The sequence below is a fragment of the Lonchura striata genome, chromosome 2 (assembly GCF_050655825.1).
Source record: "Lonchura striata isolate lonStrDom1 chromosome 2, ASM5065582v1, whole genome shotgun sequence".
Taxonomy (NCBI): Eukaryota; Metazoa; Chordata; class Aves; order Passeriformes; family Estrildidae; genus Lonchura; species Lonchura striata.
Genome location: NC_140704.1, coordinates 52,166,105 through 52,185,791, shown reverse-complemented (window position 1 = coordinate 52,185,791; position 19,687 = coordinate 52,166,105). Strand labels below are relative to the sequence as shown.

General features: G+C 51.1%; 3 protein-coding genes across 3 annotated transcripts; all 3 read right to left on the bottom strand.

The window, feature by feature from the left end:
• Positions 1–2,807: 2,807 nt before the first annotated feature.
• Positions 2,808–5,274, bottom strand: LOC146768240 (inositol 1,4,5-trisphosphate receptor-interacting protein-like 1). Its single transcript, XM_085570161.1, has one exon. The coding sequence runs from the start codon at positions 5,196–5,198 to the stop codon at positions 3,777–3,779; it is 1,422 nt and encodes a 473-aa protein (XP_085426287.1). The 5' UTR covers positions 5,199–5,274; the 3' UTR covers positions 2,808–3,776.
• A 3,895-nt stretch (positions 5,275–9,169) lies between these two features.
• On the bottom strand, positions 9,170–11,010 carry LOC144245972 (inositol 1,4,5-trisphosphate receptor-interacting protein-like 1). Its single transcript, XM_077781766.2, has one exon. It carries the CDS (start codon positions 11,008–11,010, stop codon positions 9,685–9,687), a length of 1,326 nt encoding a protein of 441 aa, XP_077637892.2. The 3' UTR covers positions 9,170–9,684.
• Positions 11,011–14,626: 3,616 nt separating this feature from the next.
• LOC146768239 (inositol 1,4,5-trisphosphate receptor-interacting protein-like 1) lies at positions 14,627–17,097 on the bottom strand. The gene has a single exon (XM_085570159.1). The coding sequence runs from the start codon at positions 17,015–17,017 to the stop codon at positions 15,596–15,598; it is 1,422 nt and encodes a 473-aa protein (XP_085426285.1). The 5' UTR covers positions 17,018–17,097; the 3' UTR covers positions 14,627–15,595.
• Positions 17,098–19,687: the final 2,590 nt, after the last annotated feature.

The window sequence follows — 19,687 nt, the reverse complement described above, 5'->3', positions numbered from 1 at the left end:
ACTGCCTACTCCACCAATCAGCCAGGTCTCCAAATGCCACATGCCCAGGACTTCTAAAGCTTTCTGAGGGTGGTGACTCAGCCGTTGCCCTAGGCAGCCTGTTCCCAAGCTTGATATCCGTTTTGTTGAAGGAATATTTCCTGCAGATCCAATCTAAATCTCCTGTGGCACAGCTGGAGAAACTTTCCTCTGGTCATATTGTTTCTTCCCTGGGCGAACAGAATTCATCAATGGATCTGCTTGCTAGCACTTGTAACACTTGTGACACTGGTGGAATTGCGGAAGGTGAGAGTAGGCAGAAACAGTATGGAAAGACAATCAGCAGAACAAAAGGACATGCAGATATGACCAAAAAAGAGACAATGAGATAGAGAGAACAAAAAAAGGAGTGAAAGGCCCAGCCTCTTACACTCCTAAGAAGCCCTGTTAAGAGATTGTTTTCTATGCAAAGCTAGAGCGTTTTTTAATTCTTTCTCTCCTCCTACCTTTCCCTACTGGCCCTTCTTTGTGGAAATCAGTTGCTGCCTTTACTTTCAGGGTGCTTTGATTCCTACCTATCTAATTACTCTCTGAAAAAAATCTATTTCATACATGTCAGACCTGAAGAAAGATTCTGGGCCAGAAACTTGTCCTCCGTTCTCAGCTGTGCCTGTGTTGGCCTACCTACCCCTGCTGTCCCTTCTTCCTGGTAATTTTGCAAGAACCAAAGCTGTGCAATACCCATCCAACACTGGTGAAGCTTTATCGGTTCTGAAAGGTGCTTATTATTCATAGAGATCCCCTCTGCTATTTCCACATGGAAGGAGAGACAGCCAGCATAAGACACCAGTATTACTATGGCCATGCAGGGGGGGCTATTGGTTGTTGCTTCTTGCTGGGCTGGCACTTTCCTCTGCACACTTGTCAGCACCCTAGGGGCCCAAGGCAGGCTGGCCACGCTTCTCACAGCCACCAAAGACTCTGGCCCCAGAGCAGTTTGCCCCTCAGGGTGGCCCGGGGCTGGCTGCCTGTCCCCGGCCAGCTGCGCCTGGGCCGCTGCCTCAGCCGTGAGGGATGCAGAGCCGCGAGAGCCCGTGGCTCTCTGCTGGGCCGCACAGCTGAGCTCCCAGCTCCAGCTGGCAGGGCCTCAGCGCCCAGCCTGTGCCCTCCCGCCCCGACGGCCATGCCAGGCCCTGCTTGCTGCCCTGATGGTGGCACTCCCGGCCCCCAGCGCTCTCCAAGGGCTTCTCCTGGGGCACCTTCCTGCAGCCTCTCAGAGCCTGCACAAAACCCAGCAGAGGCCTGCGCTAGGGCTGCTTACAAGGGCCTGGAGGGACAGCACCAGGGGCAGCGGCTTCCCACTGACAGAGGGCAGGGTTAGGCTGGAGATGTGCAAGAAAGTGTGCCTCTGAGGCTGGTTGTGAGAACCCCAGCCTTGCTCTGGGGTCTCATAAGGTGGTGAAATTCCTCCTCCAACCCGTGCTTCCAAAGAAGAACTCCTCAGGCTTTTGCTGTTCGGTCTCGAGGCAATTTATTGCTAGTTATCTAACAGATTATGTTCTTGGACTGCGGCTATTTGATCAGCGGCCTGGGTAGAGGCACACACACACACTGATATCCTCTCTATCTGCTGTCTTCTTCGTCTCTCCCCCTGCCCAGGGCTGCTGCTATCTTTTATATGATATATTACGTATTACATGTTTATAGTCTTCCCCCAATACCTACTACCTATATTACAAAGTGCTTTTCTACTCTAAACCAATCTGTGAGTGCCAACATCACCAGGGTCATGGAGGCAAGGAAAAAGAAGGAAGAAGAACAGGGTCAGCCCACTTTCCTCCATCTTAGAACTCCTGACTGCCATGTACAAAGTAAAAACCCCCCTGTACATGTGCTAAAAAAATTTCCCCTCTACTTTGTAATTACTTTTACTATACTATGTAACCTTTTGTGACTGCTTGTTCCACCTCCAAAGTTGGTAACTCATTCCATGGCTCAAACTCAAGATCACAGCTGTTTCCAGCTGTCTGCCAGGGTCTAAAATGCTTCTGACCAAGGCCTGGAACCTCTAAAAATGTCTGAGAGACATTTTGAGTTCCCACAGCTGGTGACAACCTGGGCCACGCTGCCCATGGAAGCTGTGGCTGCCCAGTCCCTGGCAGTGTTCCAGGTCAGGTTGCATGGGGCTTGCTGCAGTGTGGCCTGGTGCTGCAAGGTGTCCCTGCCCTTGGCAGCAGGCTTGCAACAAGACGGTGTCTAGGGACCCTTCCAAGCGGAGCCATGCTGTGATTCTGGGATCAGAGGGGGGTCAGGGGCACGTGGCCTTAATTGCTGATTAGAACCAATTCAGCACTGTTAGTTTGGTTGAGTTCGCAGAGACTGTTCACAAGCCCAGATTCCCATCGGGTGACTTTTACCAATACTATAGGTGTGGCTGAGATCAAGAAAGTCTCGCATGCTCCAGATTCTGCAAAAGTGCCTTTTATTGAAACAAGAGCACAGCAGATCCTTGCTTGCTCGTCATGCATGCGCTAACTATGGAGCATTACTACGCATCCAAACAGATCTATTAAATACTCAATTTATATTGTTCCATTGTCATATTCGTCATGATGATTTTTTAATTATATAACATTCCACATATTTGATAAACATTTAATTCTAAACATATTGTATAAAATTACTGTTTTGTAGTAAATACAATATGTGTGTGTATAATACATATTGTATACATATAACTGTACTATCAAAATCTTGCCTCCGAAAAATTCAGTAACTACAGAGTATGAATAGGTGTCACAAGAGCCACAAATGACTCTGACATAATAGTGACATCATATACTTGCTATTTCTTTTTATAAAATAATATGATAATTTTAAAGATATTGTATTAAATTACTGTTTTGTAGTAAATACAATATGTGTATGTATAATACATATTTTATAAATATATCTGCATCATCAAAATCTCGCCTCTGATAAATGCAGTAACCACAGAGGATTAATATGTGTCACAACAGCCACAAATAACTGTGGCATAATAGTGACATCCTCTACTTGCTATTTCTTTTTTTAAGATAACGTGATCATTTCTAAACTATCGCTATAATATGTATCTATTAAAACACATCTGTTAGTAAAAATATTTGTATCAATATATACACACTATAGTTATATAGACAGATATCTATCTGTCCATGCATCCCATTCATTCCTGTCTTTGTCATGGAGCTACAAGCTGGTTCTCTGCCACCAGCTGCAAGCCCCGCGAGCACACGCATCCAAAGGAGGCCAGCAAGGCTGGTGAAGGCTTGGGAGCACAAGCGCTGTGAGGAACAGAGCTGGAGTTGTTTAGCCTGGAGAAATGGAGACTCAGAGACAACCTTGTCACTCCCTCCAACTACGGGAAAGGTGGTTGTAGTGAGGTGGGGGTTGGTGTCTCTCTCCAGGCAGCAAGTGACAGAACAAGAGGACACAGTCTTTAGCTGTGCCAAGGGGAATTTAGGTTGGACGTTAGGAAAAATATTCTTACTGGAAGAGTGGTAAAGTACTGGAATCGTTTGCCTGGGGGAACTGGTGGAGTCACCATCCCTGGATGTGTTTAAAAAAAGGTTGGATATGGCACGCAGGGTCATGGTAATAGCTAAGGTGGTGTTAGGCCATGGGTTGGACTCGATGGTCTTAAATGTCCCTTCCAACCTAGTGATTCTGTGATTCTCTAATGCTGTGATTCTACGTGCCCCGCTAGCAGCGGCCAGAGGCCGGCACTCTTGCCAGGCGACGGCACAGATCAAGGCCTAGGGGTGGGCAGCCAGATCCTGTGGCAGGCCGTGGAACAGGTTGGATGGCCTAGCCCTTTGTACATCTGGGGGCAAGCGGAACTCCTCCGGAAGCCTCTGGTTGCCCACTGTAAAATGCTCCAGGGGTTTGCCTTCCAGAGATAAGTGCAGCTGCTCCAGAGCATCCGACAGCTGCAGCAGGAAATGTCTCCTGTGCCTCTGCGACGCCGGTACGGTGCTCAGCAGGCGCGTGACATTGGTCTTGATGGAAGGGATGGAAAGGGCCTTGCGCGCAAGAACACGGGCAAGGAGCTGCAGGCATTTAAGGTGTGAGTCGTCCTGGGGAGCCGGCCTGGCCATGCCCCTCAAGAACTTTGTCTCTGCCATGCTGTAGGTCTCGGGCCACGTTGTGCTTGGGGTGTGGGCCCCTCGATGCTGGCTGCTGATAAAGATGTCTGAGGCGTGTTGCTGCACCCCAAACAGCACCTTAACCTGGAAGCTTTCTTGGCTGTTGCTCAGCCTGAGCTTGCAAGAGCGTTTGGAGGGCAGCAGCTCTAAACGCCAACTGCGTGACTGGGGCAAAAGCCGCCAGTTTTCTTCCACCAGTGCGCAGAACCACTGGACAGTTTTCTCCACGTCGAGGTAGGAGCCGGTGCACAGCGTGTCTAGGAGGTTGGGCTGGCGAGTCCTCCTCCTAATCACGTCAGGGTGGTGCTGGAAGCACAGCATGTTCGTGCCCTGGTAATCCCTGGGGCAGCTGCACTCCAGCTCCACAAGGACACGGAAATTCCTGCCAGGCTTCTGCTGGTCGGTGTCACGCTCCAGGTGGAAGATGTGGCCTTGGGGAGGAGTCAGGGGTACAAGCACCCGGTACACAACTTCCTCCTCACGGGCGGCCCAACCTTCAAAGGCACTGCCAAAACCAATGGCTTGTTGCAGCACCGGGTAGAAAGTCCCACGCAAGGCACGCCCGAGGACAGTTGTGAAATTGTCTATCAGGGCCACTGTCCTGTTGCAGCCTGTCTGCAGGTCCTCTACAGGCCCCTGTATGTGCTCCTCTAGAAGCCATCTCACATCATACACGCATGTCTCGTCCTCTACCTCCTTCTCCTGTTCCGTCTCCTCCTTGCCACCGAACTCTGCCCCACGACTTCTTGTCCTCCGCATAAACCATGCTGCCAAGAGAAGAACCAAGAGCCCAGCAAATGCCCAGACCTGCCAGGGCTGCAAGGCAGACCAGAGCAGGTCTCTCCAGGATGCGCCACTCTGCATCAGCGCCAGCTGCTCCACCTCCCGCTCCAGCCGAATCCTCTCCTCTTCCTGGAACTTTGCACGCAGCTCCATTTCCCGATGCGTCACCTCATCCAAAACATCACCCACGGGCTGCGGGTGCTGGACTACATGCAGCAAGAGCAGGAGCCACAACACGCAGAAATCCATGGTCTGCAGGAGGATGGAGAGAAGGCCTTGATGGGGAGTGGGGAGGGAGGAGGCTGCCAGTGGGAGCAGCAGGGACACGAATCCCAGTGATCTGAGGGCAGCAAGAACAGGGCCCCAGACAGCTGGGGGCAGGAAGGCCTGTCCCACTGGCCCAGCAGCAGCAGCAGCAGCAGCACTGTACCGTGGCCAAGGCTCTGCCATGAGGGGCTCTCCCTCCATGCAGAGGGAGAACCCAGCCAGGGGTGCAGCATTTCTAACCCCGCCCCTTGTCCCCAGCACGGCCTCCCTGCCACGCGTGTGCACTCACCGCTTGCCCAAGGAATCCGGGGCCACTGTTACCCGCTGGGGCCTTTTTGTACCTGCCCCCACTGTGACACGTCCCCCACGATGTCACAACTGCCGCAGCACATCACAACCCAGCCAAGTCGATTCTTTGTCCCCAGCCCAGCTCAGCCCCTCCGAGTAGCCCTGGTGTAATGGTTAAGGGTGCTTTTGAGTGAACCTTCTTCAAAGAGCTTCCCTTGGTCTTTCTTTGGTCTTTCTTACCAGCTGCCTCCATCGGCAGTCTCATAGATATCCATGGTGGAAGGCACCCTTGGGATCACTGAGTCCAAGCCTTGACTCCACCCTGGTTGAATTACCCTTAAATCTCTGCATCTCCGAGGTTGAAAAAGTCCTTGAAGATCATACAGTTCTACTACAAACTTAACACTGCCTACTCCACCAATCAGCCAGGTCTCCAAATGCCACATGCCCAGGACTTCTAAAGCTTTCTGAGGGTGGTGACTCAGCCGTTGCCCTAGGCAGCCTGTTCCCAAGCTTGATATCCGTTTTGTTGAAGGAATATTTCCTGCAGATCCAATCTAAATCTCCTGTGGCACAGCTGGAGAAACTTTCCTCTGGTCATATTGTTTCTTCCCTGGGCGAACAGAATTCATCAATGGATCTGCTTGCTAGCACTTGTAACACTTGTGACACTGGTGGAATTGCGGAAGGTGAGAGTAGGCAGAAACAGTATGGAAAGACAATCAGCAGAACAAAAGGACATGCAGATATGACCAAAAAAGAGACAATGAGATAGAGAGAACAAAAAAAGGAGTGAAAGGCCCAGCCTCTTACACTCCTAAGAAGCCCTGTTAAGAGATTGTTTTCTATGCAAAGCTAGAGCGTTTTTTAATTCTTTCTCTCCTCCTACCTTTCCCTACTGGCCCTTCTTTGTGGAAATCAGTTGCTGCCTTTACTTTCAGGGTGCTTTGATTCCTACCTATCTAATTACTCTCTGAAAAAAATCTATTTCATACATGTCAGACCTGAAGAAAGATTCTGGGCCAGAAACTTGTCCTCCGTTCTCAGCTGTGCCTGTGTTGGCCTACCTACCCCTGCTGTCCCTTCTTCCTGGTAATTTTGCAAGAACCAAAGCTGTGCAATACCCATCCAACACTGGTGAAGCTTTATCGGTTCTGAAAGGTGCTTATTATTCATAGAGATCCCCTCTGCTATTTCCACATGGAAGGAGAGACAGCCAGCATAAGACACCAGTATTACTATGGCCATGCAGGGGGGGCTATTGGTTGTTGCTTCTTGCTGGGCTGGCACTTTCCTCTGCACACTTGTCAGCACCCTAGGGGCCCAAGGCAGGCTGGCCACGCTTCTCACAGCCACCAAAGACTCTGGCCCCAGAGCAGTTTGCCCCTCAGGGTGGCCCGGGGCTGGCTGCCTGTCCCCGGCCAGCTGCGCCTGGGCCGCTGCCTCAGCCGTGAGGGATGCAGAGCCGCGAGAGCCCGTGGCTCTCTGCTGGGCCGCACAGCTGAGCTCCCAGCTCCAGCTGGCAGGGCCTCAGCGCCCAGCCTGTGCCCTCCCGCCCCGACGGCCATGCCAGGCCCTGCTTGCTGCCCTGATGGTGGCACTCCCGGCCCCCAGCGCTCTCCAAGGGCTTCTCCTGGGGCACCTTCCTGCAGCCTCTCAGAGCCTGCACAAAACCCAGCAGAGGCCTGCGCTAGGGCTGCTTACAAGGGCCTGGAGGGACAGCACCAGGGGCAGCGGCTTCCCACTGACAGAGGGCAGGGTTAGGCTGGAGATGTGCAAGAAAGTGTGCCTCTGAGGCTGGTTGTGAGAACCCCAGCCTTGCTCTGGGGTCTCATAAGGTGGTGAAATTCCTCCTCCAACCCGTGCTTCCAAAGAAGAACTCCTCAGGCTTTTGCTGTTCGGTCTCGAGGCAATTTATTGCTAGTTATCTAACAGATTATGTTCTTGGACTGCGGCTATTTGATCAGCGGCCTGGGTAGAGGCACACACACACACTGATATCCTCTCTATCTGCTGTCTTCTTCGTCTCTCCCCCTGCCCAGGGCTGCTGCTATCTTTTATATGATATATTACGTATTACATGTTTATAGTCTTCCCCCAATACCTACTACCTATATTACAAAGTGCTTTTCTACTCTAAACCAATCTGTGAGTGCCAACATCACCAGGGTCATGGAGGCAAGGAAAAAGAAGGAAGAAGAACAGGGTCAGCCCACTTTCCTCCATCTTAGAACTCCTGACTGCCATGTACAAAGTAAAAACCCCCCTGTACATGTGCTAAAAAAATTTCCCCTCTACTTTGTAATTACTTTTACTATACTATGTAACCTTTTGTGACTGCTTGTTCCACCTCCAAAGTTGGTAACTCATTCCATGGCTCAAACTCAAGATCACAGCTGTTTCCAGCTGTCTGCCAGGGTCTAAAATGCTTCTGACCAAGGCCTGGAACCTCTAAAAATGTCTGAGAGACATTTTGAGTTCCCACAGCTGGTGACAACCTGGGCCACGCTGCCCATGGAAGCTGTGGCTGCCCAGTCCCTGGCAGTGTTCCAGGTCAGGTTGCATGGGGCTTGCTGCAATGTGGCCTGGTGCTGCAAGGTGTCCCTGCCCTTGGCAGCAGGCTTGCAACAAGACGGTGTCTAGGGACCCTTCCAAGCGGAGCCATGCTGTGATTCTGGGATCAGAGGGGGGTCAGGGGCACGTGGCCTTAATTGCTGATTAGAACCAATTCAGCACTGTTAGTTTGGTTGAGTTCGCAGAGACTGTTCACAAGCCCAGATTCCCATCGGGTGACTTTTACCAATACTATAGGTGTGGCTGAGATCAAGAAAGTCTCGCATGCTCCAGATTCTGCAAAAGTGCCTTTTATTGAAACAAGAGCACAGCAGATCCTTGCTTGCTCGTCATGCATGCGCTAACTATGGAGCATTACTACGCATCCAAACAGATCTATTAAATACTCAATTTATATTGTTCCATTGTCATATTCGTCATGATGATTTTTTAATTATATAACATTCCACATATTTAATAAACATTTAATTCTAAACATATTGTATAAAATTACTGTTTTGTAGTAAATACAATATGTGTGTGTATAATACATATTGTATACATATAACTGTACTATCAAAATCTTGCCTCCGAAAAATTCAGTAACTACAGAGTATGAATATGTGTCACAAGAGCCACAAATGACTCTGACATAATAGTGACATCATATACTTGCTATTTCTTTTTATAAAATAATATGATAATTTTAAAGATATTGTATTAAATTACTGTTTTGTAGTAAATACAATATGTGTATGTATAATACATATTTTATAAATATATCTGCATCATCAAAATCTCGCCTCTGATAAATGCAGTAACCACAGAGGATTAATATGTGTCACAACAGCCACAAATAACTGTGGCATAATAGTGACATCCTCTACTTGCTATTTCTTTTTTTAAGATAACGTGATCATTTCTAAACTATCGCTATAATATGTATCTATTAAAACACATCTGTTAGTAAAAATATTTGTATCAATATATACACACTATAGTTATATAGACAGATATCTATCTGTCCATGCATCCCATTCATTCCTGTCTTTGTCATGGAGCTACAAGCTGGTTCTCTGCCACCAGCTGCAAGCCCCGCGAGCACACGCATCCAAAGGAGGCCAGCAAGGCTGGTGAAGGCTTGGGAACACAAGCCCTGTGAGGAACAGAGCTGGAGTTGTTTAGCCTGGAGAAATGGAGACTCAGAGACAACCTTGTCACTCCCTCCAACTACGGGAAAGGTGGTTGTAGTGAGGTGGGGGTTGGTGTCTCTCTCCAGGCAGCAAGTGACAGAACAAGAGGACACAGTCTTTAGCTGTGCCAAGGGGAATTTAGGTTGGACGTTAGGAAAAATATTCTTACTGGAAGAGTGGTAAAGTACTGGAATCGTTTGCCTGGGGGAACTGGTGGAGTCACCATCCCTGGATGTGTTTAAAAAAAGGTTGGATATGGCACGCAGGGTCATGGTAATAGCTAAGGTGGTGTTAGGCCATGGGTTGGACTCGATGGTCTTAAATGTCCCTTCCAACCTAGTGATTCTGTGATTCTCTAATGCTGTGATTCTACGTGCCCCGCTAGCAGCGGCCAGAGGCCGGCACTCTTGCCAGGCGATGGCACAGATCAAGGCCTAGGGGTGGGCAGCCAGATCCTGTGGCAGGCCGTGGAACAGGTTGGATGGCCTAGCCCTTTGTGTATCTGGGGGCAAGCGGAACTCCTCCGGAAGCCTCTGGTTGCCCACTGTAAAATGCTCCAGGGGTTTGCCTTCCAGAGATAAGTGCAGCTGCTCCAGAGCATCCGACAGCTGCAGCAGGAAATGTCTCCTGTGCCTCTGCGACGCCGGTACGGTGCTCAGCAGGCGCGTGACATTGGTCTTGATGGAAGGGATGGAAAGGGCCTTGCGCGCAAGAACACGGGCAAGGAGCTGCAGGCATTTAAGGTGTGAGTCGTCCTGGGGAGCCGGCCTGGCCATGCGCCTCAAGAACTTTGTCTCTGCCACGCTGTAGGTCTCGGGCCACGTTGTGCTTGGGGTGTGGGCCCCTCGATGCTGGCTGCTGATAAAGATGTCTGAGGCATGTTGCTGCACCCCAAACAGCACCTTAACCTGGAAGCTTTCTTGGCTGTTGCTCAGCCTGAGCTTGCAAGAGCGTTTGGAGGGCAGCAGCTCTAAACGCCAACTGCGTGACTGGGGCAAAAGCCGCCAGTTTTCTTCCACCAGTGCGCAGAACCACTGGACAGTTTTCTCCACGTCGAGGTAGGAGCCGGTGCACAGCGTGTCTAGGAGGTTGGGCTGGTGAGTCCTCCTCCTAATCACGTCAGGGTGGTGCTGGAAGCACAGCATGTTCGTGCCCTGGTAATCCCTGGGGCAGCTGCACTCCAGCTCCACAAGGACACGGAAATTCCTGCCAGGCTTCTGCTGGTCGGTGTCACGCTCCAGGTGGAAGATGTGGCCTTGGGGAGGAGTCAGGGGTACAAGCACCCGGTACACAACTTCCTCCTCACGGGCGGCCCAACCTTCAAAGGCACTGCCAAAACCAATGGCTTGTTGCAGCACCGGGTAGAAAGTCCCACTCAAGGCACGCCCGAGGACAGTTGTGAAATTGTCTATCAGGGCCACTGTCCTGTTGCAGCCTGTCTGCAGGTCCTCTACAGGCCCCTGTATGTGCTCCTCTAGAAGCCATCTCACATCATACACGCATGTCTCGTCCTCTACCTCCTTCTCCTGTTCCGTCTCCTCCTTGCCACCGAACTCTGCCCCACGACTTCTTGTCCTCCGCATAAACCATGCTGCCAAGAAAAGAGCCAAGAGCCCAGCAAATGCCCAGACCTGCCAGGGCTGCAAGGCAGACCAGAGCAGGTCTCTCCAGGATGCGCCACTCTGCATCAGCGCCAGCTGCTCCACCTCCCGCTCCAGCCGAATCCTCTCCTCTTCCTGGAACTTTGCACGCAGCTCCATTTCCCGATGCGTCACCTCATCCAAAACATCACCCACGGGCTGCGGGTGCTGGACTACACGCAGCAAGAGCAGGAGCCACAACACGCAGAAATCCATGGTCTGCAGGAGGATGGAGAGAAGGCCTTGATGGGGAGTGGGGAGGCAGGCGGCTGCCAGTGGGAGCAGCAGGGACACGAATCCCAGTGATTTGAGGGCAGCAAGAACAGGGCCCCAGACAGCTGGGGGCAGGAAGGCCTGTCCCACTGGCCCAGCAGCAGCAGCAGCAGCTGCAGCACTGTACCGTGGCCAAGGCTCTGCCATGAGGGGCTCTCCCTCCATGCAGAGGGAGAACCCAGCCAGGGGTGCAGCGTTTCTAACCCCGCCCCTTGTCCCCAGCACGGCCTCCCTGCCACGCGTGTGCACTCACCGCTTGCCCAAGGAATCCAGGGCCACTGTTACCCGCTGGGGCCTTTTTGTACCTGCGCCCACTGTGACACGTCCCCCACGATGTCACAACTGCCGCAGCACATCACAACCCAGCCAAGTCGATTCTTTGTCCCCAGCCCAGCTCAGCCCCTCCGAGTAGCCCTGGTGTAATGGTTAAGGGTGCTTTTGAGTGAACCTTCTTCAAAGAGCTTCCCTTGGTCTTTCTTTGGTCTTTCTTACCAGCTGCCTCCATCGGCAGTCTCATAGATATCCATGGTGGAAGGCACCCTTGGGATCACTGAGTCCAAGCCTTGACTCCACCCTGGTTGAATTACCCTTAAATCTCTGCATCTCCGAGGTTGAAAAAGTCCTTGAAGATCATACAGTTCTACTACAAACTTAACACTGCCTACTCCACCAATCAGCCAGGTCTCCAAATGCCACATGCCCAGGACTTCTAAAGCTTTCTGAGGGTGGTGACTCAGCCGTTGCCCTAGGCAGCCTGTTCCCAAGCTTGATATCCGTTTTGTTGAAGGAATATTTCCTGCAGATCCAATCTAAATCTCCTGTGGCACAGCTGGAGAAACTTTCCTCTGGTCATATTGTTTCTTCCCTGGGCGAATAGAATTCATTAATGGATCTGCTTGCTAGCACTTGTAACACTTGTGACACTGGTGGAATTGCGGAAGGTGAGAGTAGGCAGAAACAGTATGGAAAGACAATCAGCAGAACAAAAGGACATGCAGATATGACCAAAAAAGAGACAATGAGATAGAGAGAACAAAAAAAGGAGTGAAAGGCCCAGCCTCTTACACTCCTAAGAAGCCCTGTTAAGAGATTGTTTTCTATGCAAAGCTAGAGCGTTTTTTAATTCTTTCTCTCCTCCTACCTTTCCCTACTGGCCCTTCTTTGTGGAAATCAGTTGCTGCCTTTACTTTCAGGGTGCTTTGATTCCTACCTATCTAATTACTCTCTGAAAAAAATCTATTTCATACATGTCAGACCTGAAGAAAGATTTTGGGCCAGAAACTTGTCCTCCGTTCTCAGCTGTGCCTGTGTTGGCCTACCTACCCCTGCTGTCCCTTCTTCCTGGTAATTTTGCAAGAACCAAAGCTGTGCAATACCCGTCCAACACTGGTGAAGCTTTATCGGTTCTGAAAGGTGCTTATTATTCATAGAGATCCCCTCTGCTATTTCCACATGGAAGGAGAGACAGCCAGCGTAAGACACCAGTATTACTATGGCCATGCAGGGGGGGCTATTGGTTGCTGCTTCTTGCTGGGCTGGCACTTTCCTCTGCACACTTGTCAGCACCCTAGGGGCCCAAGGCAGGCTGGCCACGCTTCTCACAGCCACCAAAGACTCTGGCCCCAGAGCAGTTTGCCCCTCAGGGTGGCCCGGGGCTGGCTGCCTGTCCCCGGCCAGCTGCGCCTGGGCCGCTGCCTCAGCCGTGAGGGATGCAGAGCCGCGAGAGCCCGTGGCTCTCTGCTGGGCCGCACAGCTGAGCTCCCAGCTCCAGCTGGCAGGGCCTCAGCGCCCAGCCTGTGCCCTCCCGCCCCGACGGCCATGCCAGGCCCTGCTTGCTGCCCTGATGGTGGCACTCCCGGCCCCCAGCGCTCTCCAAGGGCTTCTCCTGGGGCACCTTCCTGCAGCCTCTCAGAGCCTGCACAAAACCCAGCAGAGGCCTGCGCTAGGGCTGCTTACAAGGGCCTGGAGGGACAGCACCAGGGGCAGCGGCTTCCCACTGACAGAGGGCAGGGTTAGGCTGGAGATGTGCAAGAAAGTGTGCCTCTGAGGCTGGTTGTGAGAACCCCAGCCTTGCTCTGGGGTCTCATAAGGTGGTGAAATTCCTCCTCCAACCCGTGCTTCCAAAGAAGAACTCCTCAGGCTTTTGCTGTTCGGTCTCGAGGCAATTTATTGCTAGTTATCTAACAGATTATGTTCTTGGACTGCGGCTATTTGATCAGCGGCCTGGGTAGAGGCACACACACACACTGATATCCTCTCTATCTGCTGTCTTCTTCGTCTCTCCCCCTGCCCAGGGCTGCTGCTATCTTTTATATGATATATTACGTATTACATGTTTATAGTCTTCCCCCAATACCTACTACCTATATTACAAAGTGCTTTTCTACTCTAAACCAATCTGTGAGTGCCAACATCACCAGGGTCATGGAGGCAAGGAAAAAGAAGGAAGAAGAACAGGGTCAGCCCACTTTCCTCCATCTTAGAACTCCTGACTCCCATGTACAAAGTAAAAACCCCCCTGTACATGTGCTAAAAAAAATTCCCCTCTACTTTGTAATTACTTTTACTATACTATGTAACCTTTTGTGACTGCTTGTTCCACCTCCAAAGTTGGTAACTCATTCCATGGCTCAAACTCAAAATCACAGCTGTTTCCAGCTGTCTGCCAGGGTCTAAAATGCTTCTGACCAAGGCCTGGAACCTCTAAAAATGTCTGAGAGACATTTTGAGTTCCCACAGCTGGTGACAACCTGGGCCACGCTGCCCATGGAAGCTGTGGCTGCCCAGTCCCTGGCAGTGTTCCAGGTCAGGTTGCATGGGGCTTGCTGCAATGTGGCCTGGTGGTGCAAGGTGTCCCTGCCCTTGGCAGCAGGCTTGCAACAAGACGGTGTCTAGGGACCCTTCCAAGCGGAGCCATGCTGTGATTCTGGGATCAGAGGGGGGTCAGGGGCACGTGGCCTTAATTGCTGATTAGAACCAATTCAGCACTGTTAGTTTGGTTGAGTTCGCAGAGACTGTTCACAAGCCCAGATTCCCATCGGGTGACTTTTACCAATACTATAGGTGTGGCTGAGATCAAGAAAGTCTCGCATGCTCCAGATTCTGCAAAAGTGCCTTTTATTGAAACAAGAGCACAGCAGATCCTTGCTTGCTCGTCATGCATGCGCTAACTATGGAGCATTACTACGCATCCAAACAGATCTATTAAATACTCAATTTATATTGTTCCATTGTCATATTCGTCATGATGATTTTTTAATTATATAACATTCCACATATTTAATAAACATTTAATTCTAAACATATTGTATAAAATTACTGTTTTGTAGTAAATACAATATGTGTGTGTATAATACATATTGTATACATATAACTGTACTATCAAAATCTTGCCTCCGAAAAATTCAGTAACTACAGAGTATGAATATGTGTCACAAGAGCCACAAATGACTCTGACATAATAGTGACATCATATACTTGCTATTTCTTTTTATAAAATAATATGATAATTTTAAAGATATTGTATTAAATTACTGTTTTGTAGTAAATACAATATGTGTATGTATAATACATATTTTATAAATATATCTGCATCATCAAAATCTCGCCTCTGATAAATGCAGTAACCACAGAGGATTAATATGTGTCACAACAGCCACAAATAACTGTGGCATAATAGTGACATCCTCTACTTGCTATTTCTTTTTTTAAGATAACGTGATCATTTCTAAACTATCGCTATAATATGTATCTATTAAAACACATCTGTTAGTAAAAATATTTGTATCAATATATACACACTATAGTTATATAGACAGATATCTATCTGTCCATGCATCCCATTCATTCCTGTCTTTGTCATGGAGCTACAAGCTGGTTCTCTGCCACCAGCTGCAAGCCCCGCGAGCACACGCATCCAAAGGAGGCCAGCAAGGCTGGTGAAGGCTTGGGAGCACAAGCGCTGTGAGGAACAGAGCTGGAGTTGTTTAGCCTGGAGAAATGGAGACTCAGAGACAACCTTGTCACTCCCTCCAACTACGGGAAAGGTGGTTGTAGTCAGGTGGGGGTTGGTGTCTCTCTCCAGGCAGCAAGTGACAGAACAAGAGGACACAGTCTTTAGCTGTGCCAAGGGAAATTTAGGTTGGACGTTAGGAAAAATATTCTTACTGGAAGAGTGGTAAAGTACTGGAATCGTTTGCCTGGGGGAACTGGTGGAGTCACCATCCCTGGATGTGTTTAAAAAAAGGTTGGATATGGCACGCAGGGTCATGGTAATAGCTAAGGTGGTGTTAGGCCATGGGTTGGACTCGATGGTCTTAAATGTCCCTTCCAACCTAGTGATTCTGTGATTCTCTAATGCTGTGATTCTACGTGCCCCGCTAGCAGCGGCCAGAGGCCGGCACTCTTGCCAGGCGACGGCACAGATCAAGGCCTAGGGGTGGGCAGCCAGATCCTGTGGCAGGCCGTGGAACAGGTTGGATGGCCTAGCCCTTTGTGTATCTGGGGGCAAGCGGAACTCCTCCGGAAGCCTCTGGTTGCCCACTGTAAAATGCTCCAGGGGTTTGCCTTCCAGAGATAAGTGCAGCTGCTCCAGAGCATCCGACAGCTGCAGCAGGAAATGTCTCCTGTGCCTCTGCGACGCCGGTACGGTGCTCAGCAGGCGCGTGACATTGGTCTTGATGGAAGGGATGGAAAGGGCCTTGCGCGCAAGAACACGGGCAAGGAGCTGCAGGCATTTAAGGTGTGAGTCGTCCTGGGGAGCCGGCCTGGCCATGCGCCTCAAGAACTTTGTCTCTGCCACGCTGTAGGTCTCGGGCCACGTTGTGCTTGGGGTGTGGGCCCCTCGATGCTGGCTGCTGATAAAGATGTCTGAGGCGTGTTGCTGCACCCCAAACAGCACCTTAACCTGGAAGCTTTCTTGGCTGTTGCTCAGCCTGAGCTTGCAAGAGCGTTTGGAGGGCAGCAGCTCTAAACGCCAACTGCGTGACTGGGGCAAAAGACGCCAGTTTTCTTCCACCAGCGCGCAGAACCACTGGACAGTTTTCTCCACGTCGAGGTAGGAGCCGGTGCACAGCGTGTCTAGGAGGTTGGGCTGGCGAGTCCTCCTCCTAATCACGTCAGGGTGGTGCTGGAAGCACAGCATGTTCGTGCCCTGGTAATCCCTGGGGCAGCTGCACTCCAGCTCCACAAGGACACGGAAATTCCTGCCAGGCTTCTGCTGGTCGGTGTCACGCTCCAGGTGGAAGATGTGGCCTTGGGGAGGAGTCAGGGGTACAAGCACCCGGTACACAACTTCCTCCTCACGGGCGGCCCAACCTTCAAAGGCACTGCCAAAACCAATGGCTTGTTGCAGCACCGGGTAGAAAGTCCCACTCAAGGCACGCCCGAGGACAGTTGTGAAATTGTCTATCAGGTCCACTGTCCTGTTGCAGCCTGTCTGCAGGTCCTCTACAGGCCCCTGTATGTGCTCCTCTAGAAGCCATCTCACATCATACACGCATGTCTCGTCCTCTACCTCCTTCTCCTGTTCCGTCTCCTCCTTGCCACCGAACTCTGCCCCACGACTTCTTGTCCTCCGCATAAACCATGCTGCCAAGAGAAGAACCAAGAGCCCAGCAAATGCCCAGACCTGCCAGGGCTGCAAGGCAGACCAGAGCAGGTCTCTCCAGGATGCGCCACTCTGCATCAGCGCCAGCTGCTCCACCTCCCGCTCCAGCCAAATCCTCTCCTCTTCCTGGAACTTTGCACGCAGCTCCATTTCCCGATGCGTCTCCTCATCCAAAACATCACCCACGGGCTGCGGGTGCTGGACTACACGCAGCAAGAGCAGGAGCCACAACACGCAGAAATCCATGGTCTGCAGGAGGATGGAGAGAAGGCCTTGATGGGGAGTGGGGAGGGAGGCGGCTGCCAGTGGGAGCAGCAGGGACACGAATCCCAGTGATCTGAGGGCAGCAAGAACAGGGCCCCAGACAGCTGGGGGCAGGAAGGCCTGTCCCACTGGCCCAGCAGCAGCAGCAGCAGCAGCAGCACTGTACCGTGGCCAAGGCTCTGCCATGAGGGGCTCTCTCCCTCCATGCAGAGGGAGAACCCAGCCAGGGGTGCAGCGTTTCTAACCCCGCCCCTTGTCCCCAGCACGGCCTCCCTGCCACGCGTGTGCACTCACCGCTTGCCCAAGGAATCCGGGGCCACTGTTACCCGCTGGGGCCTTTTTGTACCTACGCCCACTGTGACACGTCCCCCACGATGTCACAACTGCCGCAGCACATCACAACCCAGCCAAGTCGATTCTTTGTCCCCAGCCCAGCTCAGCCCCTCTAAGTAGCCCTGGTGTAATGGTTAAGGGTGCTTTTGAGTGAACCTTCTTCAAAGAGCTTCCCTTGGTCTTTCTTTGGTCTTTCTTACCAGCTGCCTCCATCGGCAGTCTCATAGATATCCATGGTGGAAGGCACCCTTGGGATCACTGAGTCCAAGCCTCGACTCCACCCTGGTTGAATTACCCTTAAATCTCTGCATCTCCGAGGTTGAAAAAGTCCTTGAAGATCATACAGTTCTACTACAAACTTAACACTGCCTACTCCACCAATCAGCCAGGTCTCCAAATGCCACATGCCCAGGACTTCTAAAGCTTTCTGAGGGTGGTGACTCAGCCGTTGCCCTAGGCAGCCTGTTCCCAAGCTTGATATCCGTTTTGTTGAAGGAATATTTCCTGCAGATCCAATCTAAATCTCCTGTGGCACAGCTGGAGAAACTTTCCTCTGGTCATATTGTTTCTTCCCTGGGCGAACAGAATTCATCAATGGATCTGCTTGCTAGCACTTGTAACACTTGTGACACTGGTGGAATTGCGGAAGGTGAGAGTAGGCAGAAACAGTATGGAAAGACAATCAGCAGAACAAAAGGACATGCAGATATGACCAAAAAAGAGACAATGAGATAGAGAGAACAAAAAAAGGAGTGAAAGGCCCAGCCTCTTACACTCCTAAGAAGCCCCGTTAAGAGATTGTTTTCTATGCAAAGCTAGAGCGTTTTTTAATTCTTCCTCTCATCCTACCTTTCCCTACTGGCCCTTCTTTGTGGAAATCAGTTGCTGCCTTTACTTTCAGGGTGCTTTGATTCCTACCTATCTAATTACTCTCTGAAAAAAATCTATTTCATACATGTCAGACCTGAAGAAAGATTCTGGGCCAGAAACTTGTCCTCCGTTCTCAGCTGTGCCTGTGTTAGCCTACCTACCCCTGCTGTCCCTTTTTCCCGGTAATTTTGCAAGAACCAAAGCTGTGCAATACCCGTCCAACACTGCTGAAGCTTTATCGGTTCTGAAAGGTGCTTATTATTCATAGAGATCCCCTCTGCTATTTCCACATGGAAGGAGAGACAGCCAGCATAAGACACCAGTATTACTATGGCCATGCAGGGGGGGCTATTGGTTGTTGCTTCTTGCTGGGCTGGCACTTTCCTCTGCACACTTGTCAGCACCCTAGGGGCCCAAGGCAGGCTGGCCACGCTTCTCACAGCCACCAAAGACTCTGGCCCCAGAGCAGTTTGCCCCTCAGGGTGGCCCGGGGCTGGCTGCCTGTCCCCGGCCAGCTGCGCCTGGGCCGCTGCCTCAGCCGTGAGGGATGCAGAGCCGCGAGAGCCCGTGGCTCTCTGCTGGGCCGCACAGCTGAGCTCCCAGCTCCAGCTGGCAGGGCCTCAGCGCCCAGCCTGTGCCCTCCCGCCCCGACGGCCATGCCAGGCCCTGCTTGCTGCCCTGATGGTGGCACTCCCGGCCCCCAGCGCTCTCCAAGGGCTTCTCCTGGGGCACCTTCCTGCAGCCTCTCAGAGCCTGCACAAAACCCAGCAGAGGCCTGCGCTAGGGCTGCTTACAAGGGCCTGGAGGGACAGCACCAGGGGCAGCGGCTTCCCACTGACAGAGGGCAGGGTTAGGCTGGAGATGTGCAAGAAAGTGTGCCTCTGAGGCTGGTTGTGAGAACCCCAGCCTTGCTCTGGGGTCTCATAAGGTGGTGAAATTCCTCCTCCAACCCGTGCTTCCAAAGAAGAACTCCTCAGGCTTTTGCTGTTCGGTCTCGAGGCAATTTATTGCTAGTTATCTAACAGATTATGTTCTTGGACTGCGGCTATTTGATCAGCGGCCTGGGTAGAGGCACACACACACACTGATATCCTCTCTATCTGCTGTCTTCTTCGTCTCTCCCCCTGCCCAGGGCTGCTGCTATCTTTTATATGATATATTACGTATTACATGTTTATAGTCTTCCCCCAATACCTACTACCTATATTACAAAGTGCTTTTCTACTCTAAACCAATCTGTGAGTGCCAACATCACCAGGGTCATGGAGGCAAGGAAAAAGAAGGAAGAAGAACAGGGTCAGCCCACTTTCCTCCATCTTAGAACTCCTGACTGCCATGTACAAAGTAAAAACCCCCCTGTACATGTGCTAAAAAAATTTCCCCTCTACTTTGTAATTACTTTTACTATACTATGTAACCTTTTGTGACTGCTTGTTCCACCTCCAAAGT

Bases quoted from the DNA above. Each gene is read 5' to 3' on its own strand.
- LOC146768240 (XM_085570161.1), bottom strand. From the start codon at position 5,198: ATGGATTTCTGCGTGTTGTGGCTCCTGCTCTTGCTGCATGTAGTCCAG.
- LOC144245972 (XM_077781766.2), bottom strand. From the start codon at position 11,010: ATGGAGCTGCGTGCAAAGTTCCAGGAAGAGGAGAGGATTCGGCTGGAG.
- LOC146768239 (XM_085570159.1), bottom strand. From the start codon at position 17,017: ATGGATTTCTGCGTGTTGTGGCTCCTGCTCTTGCTGCGTGTAGTCCAG.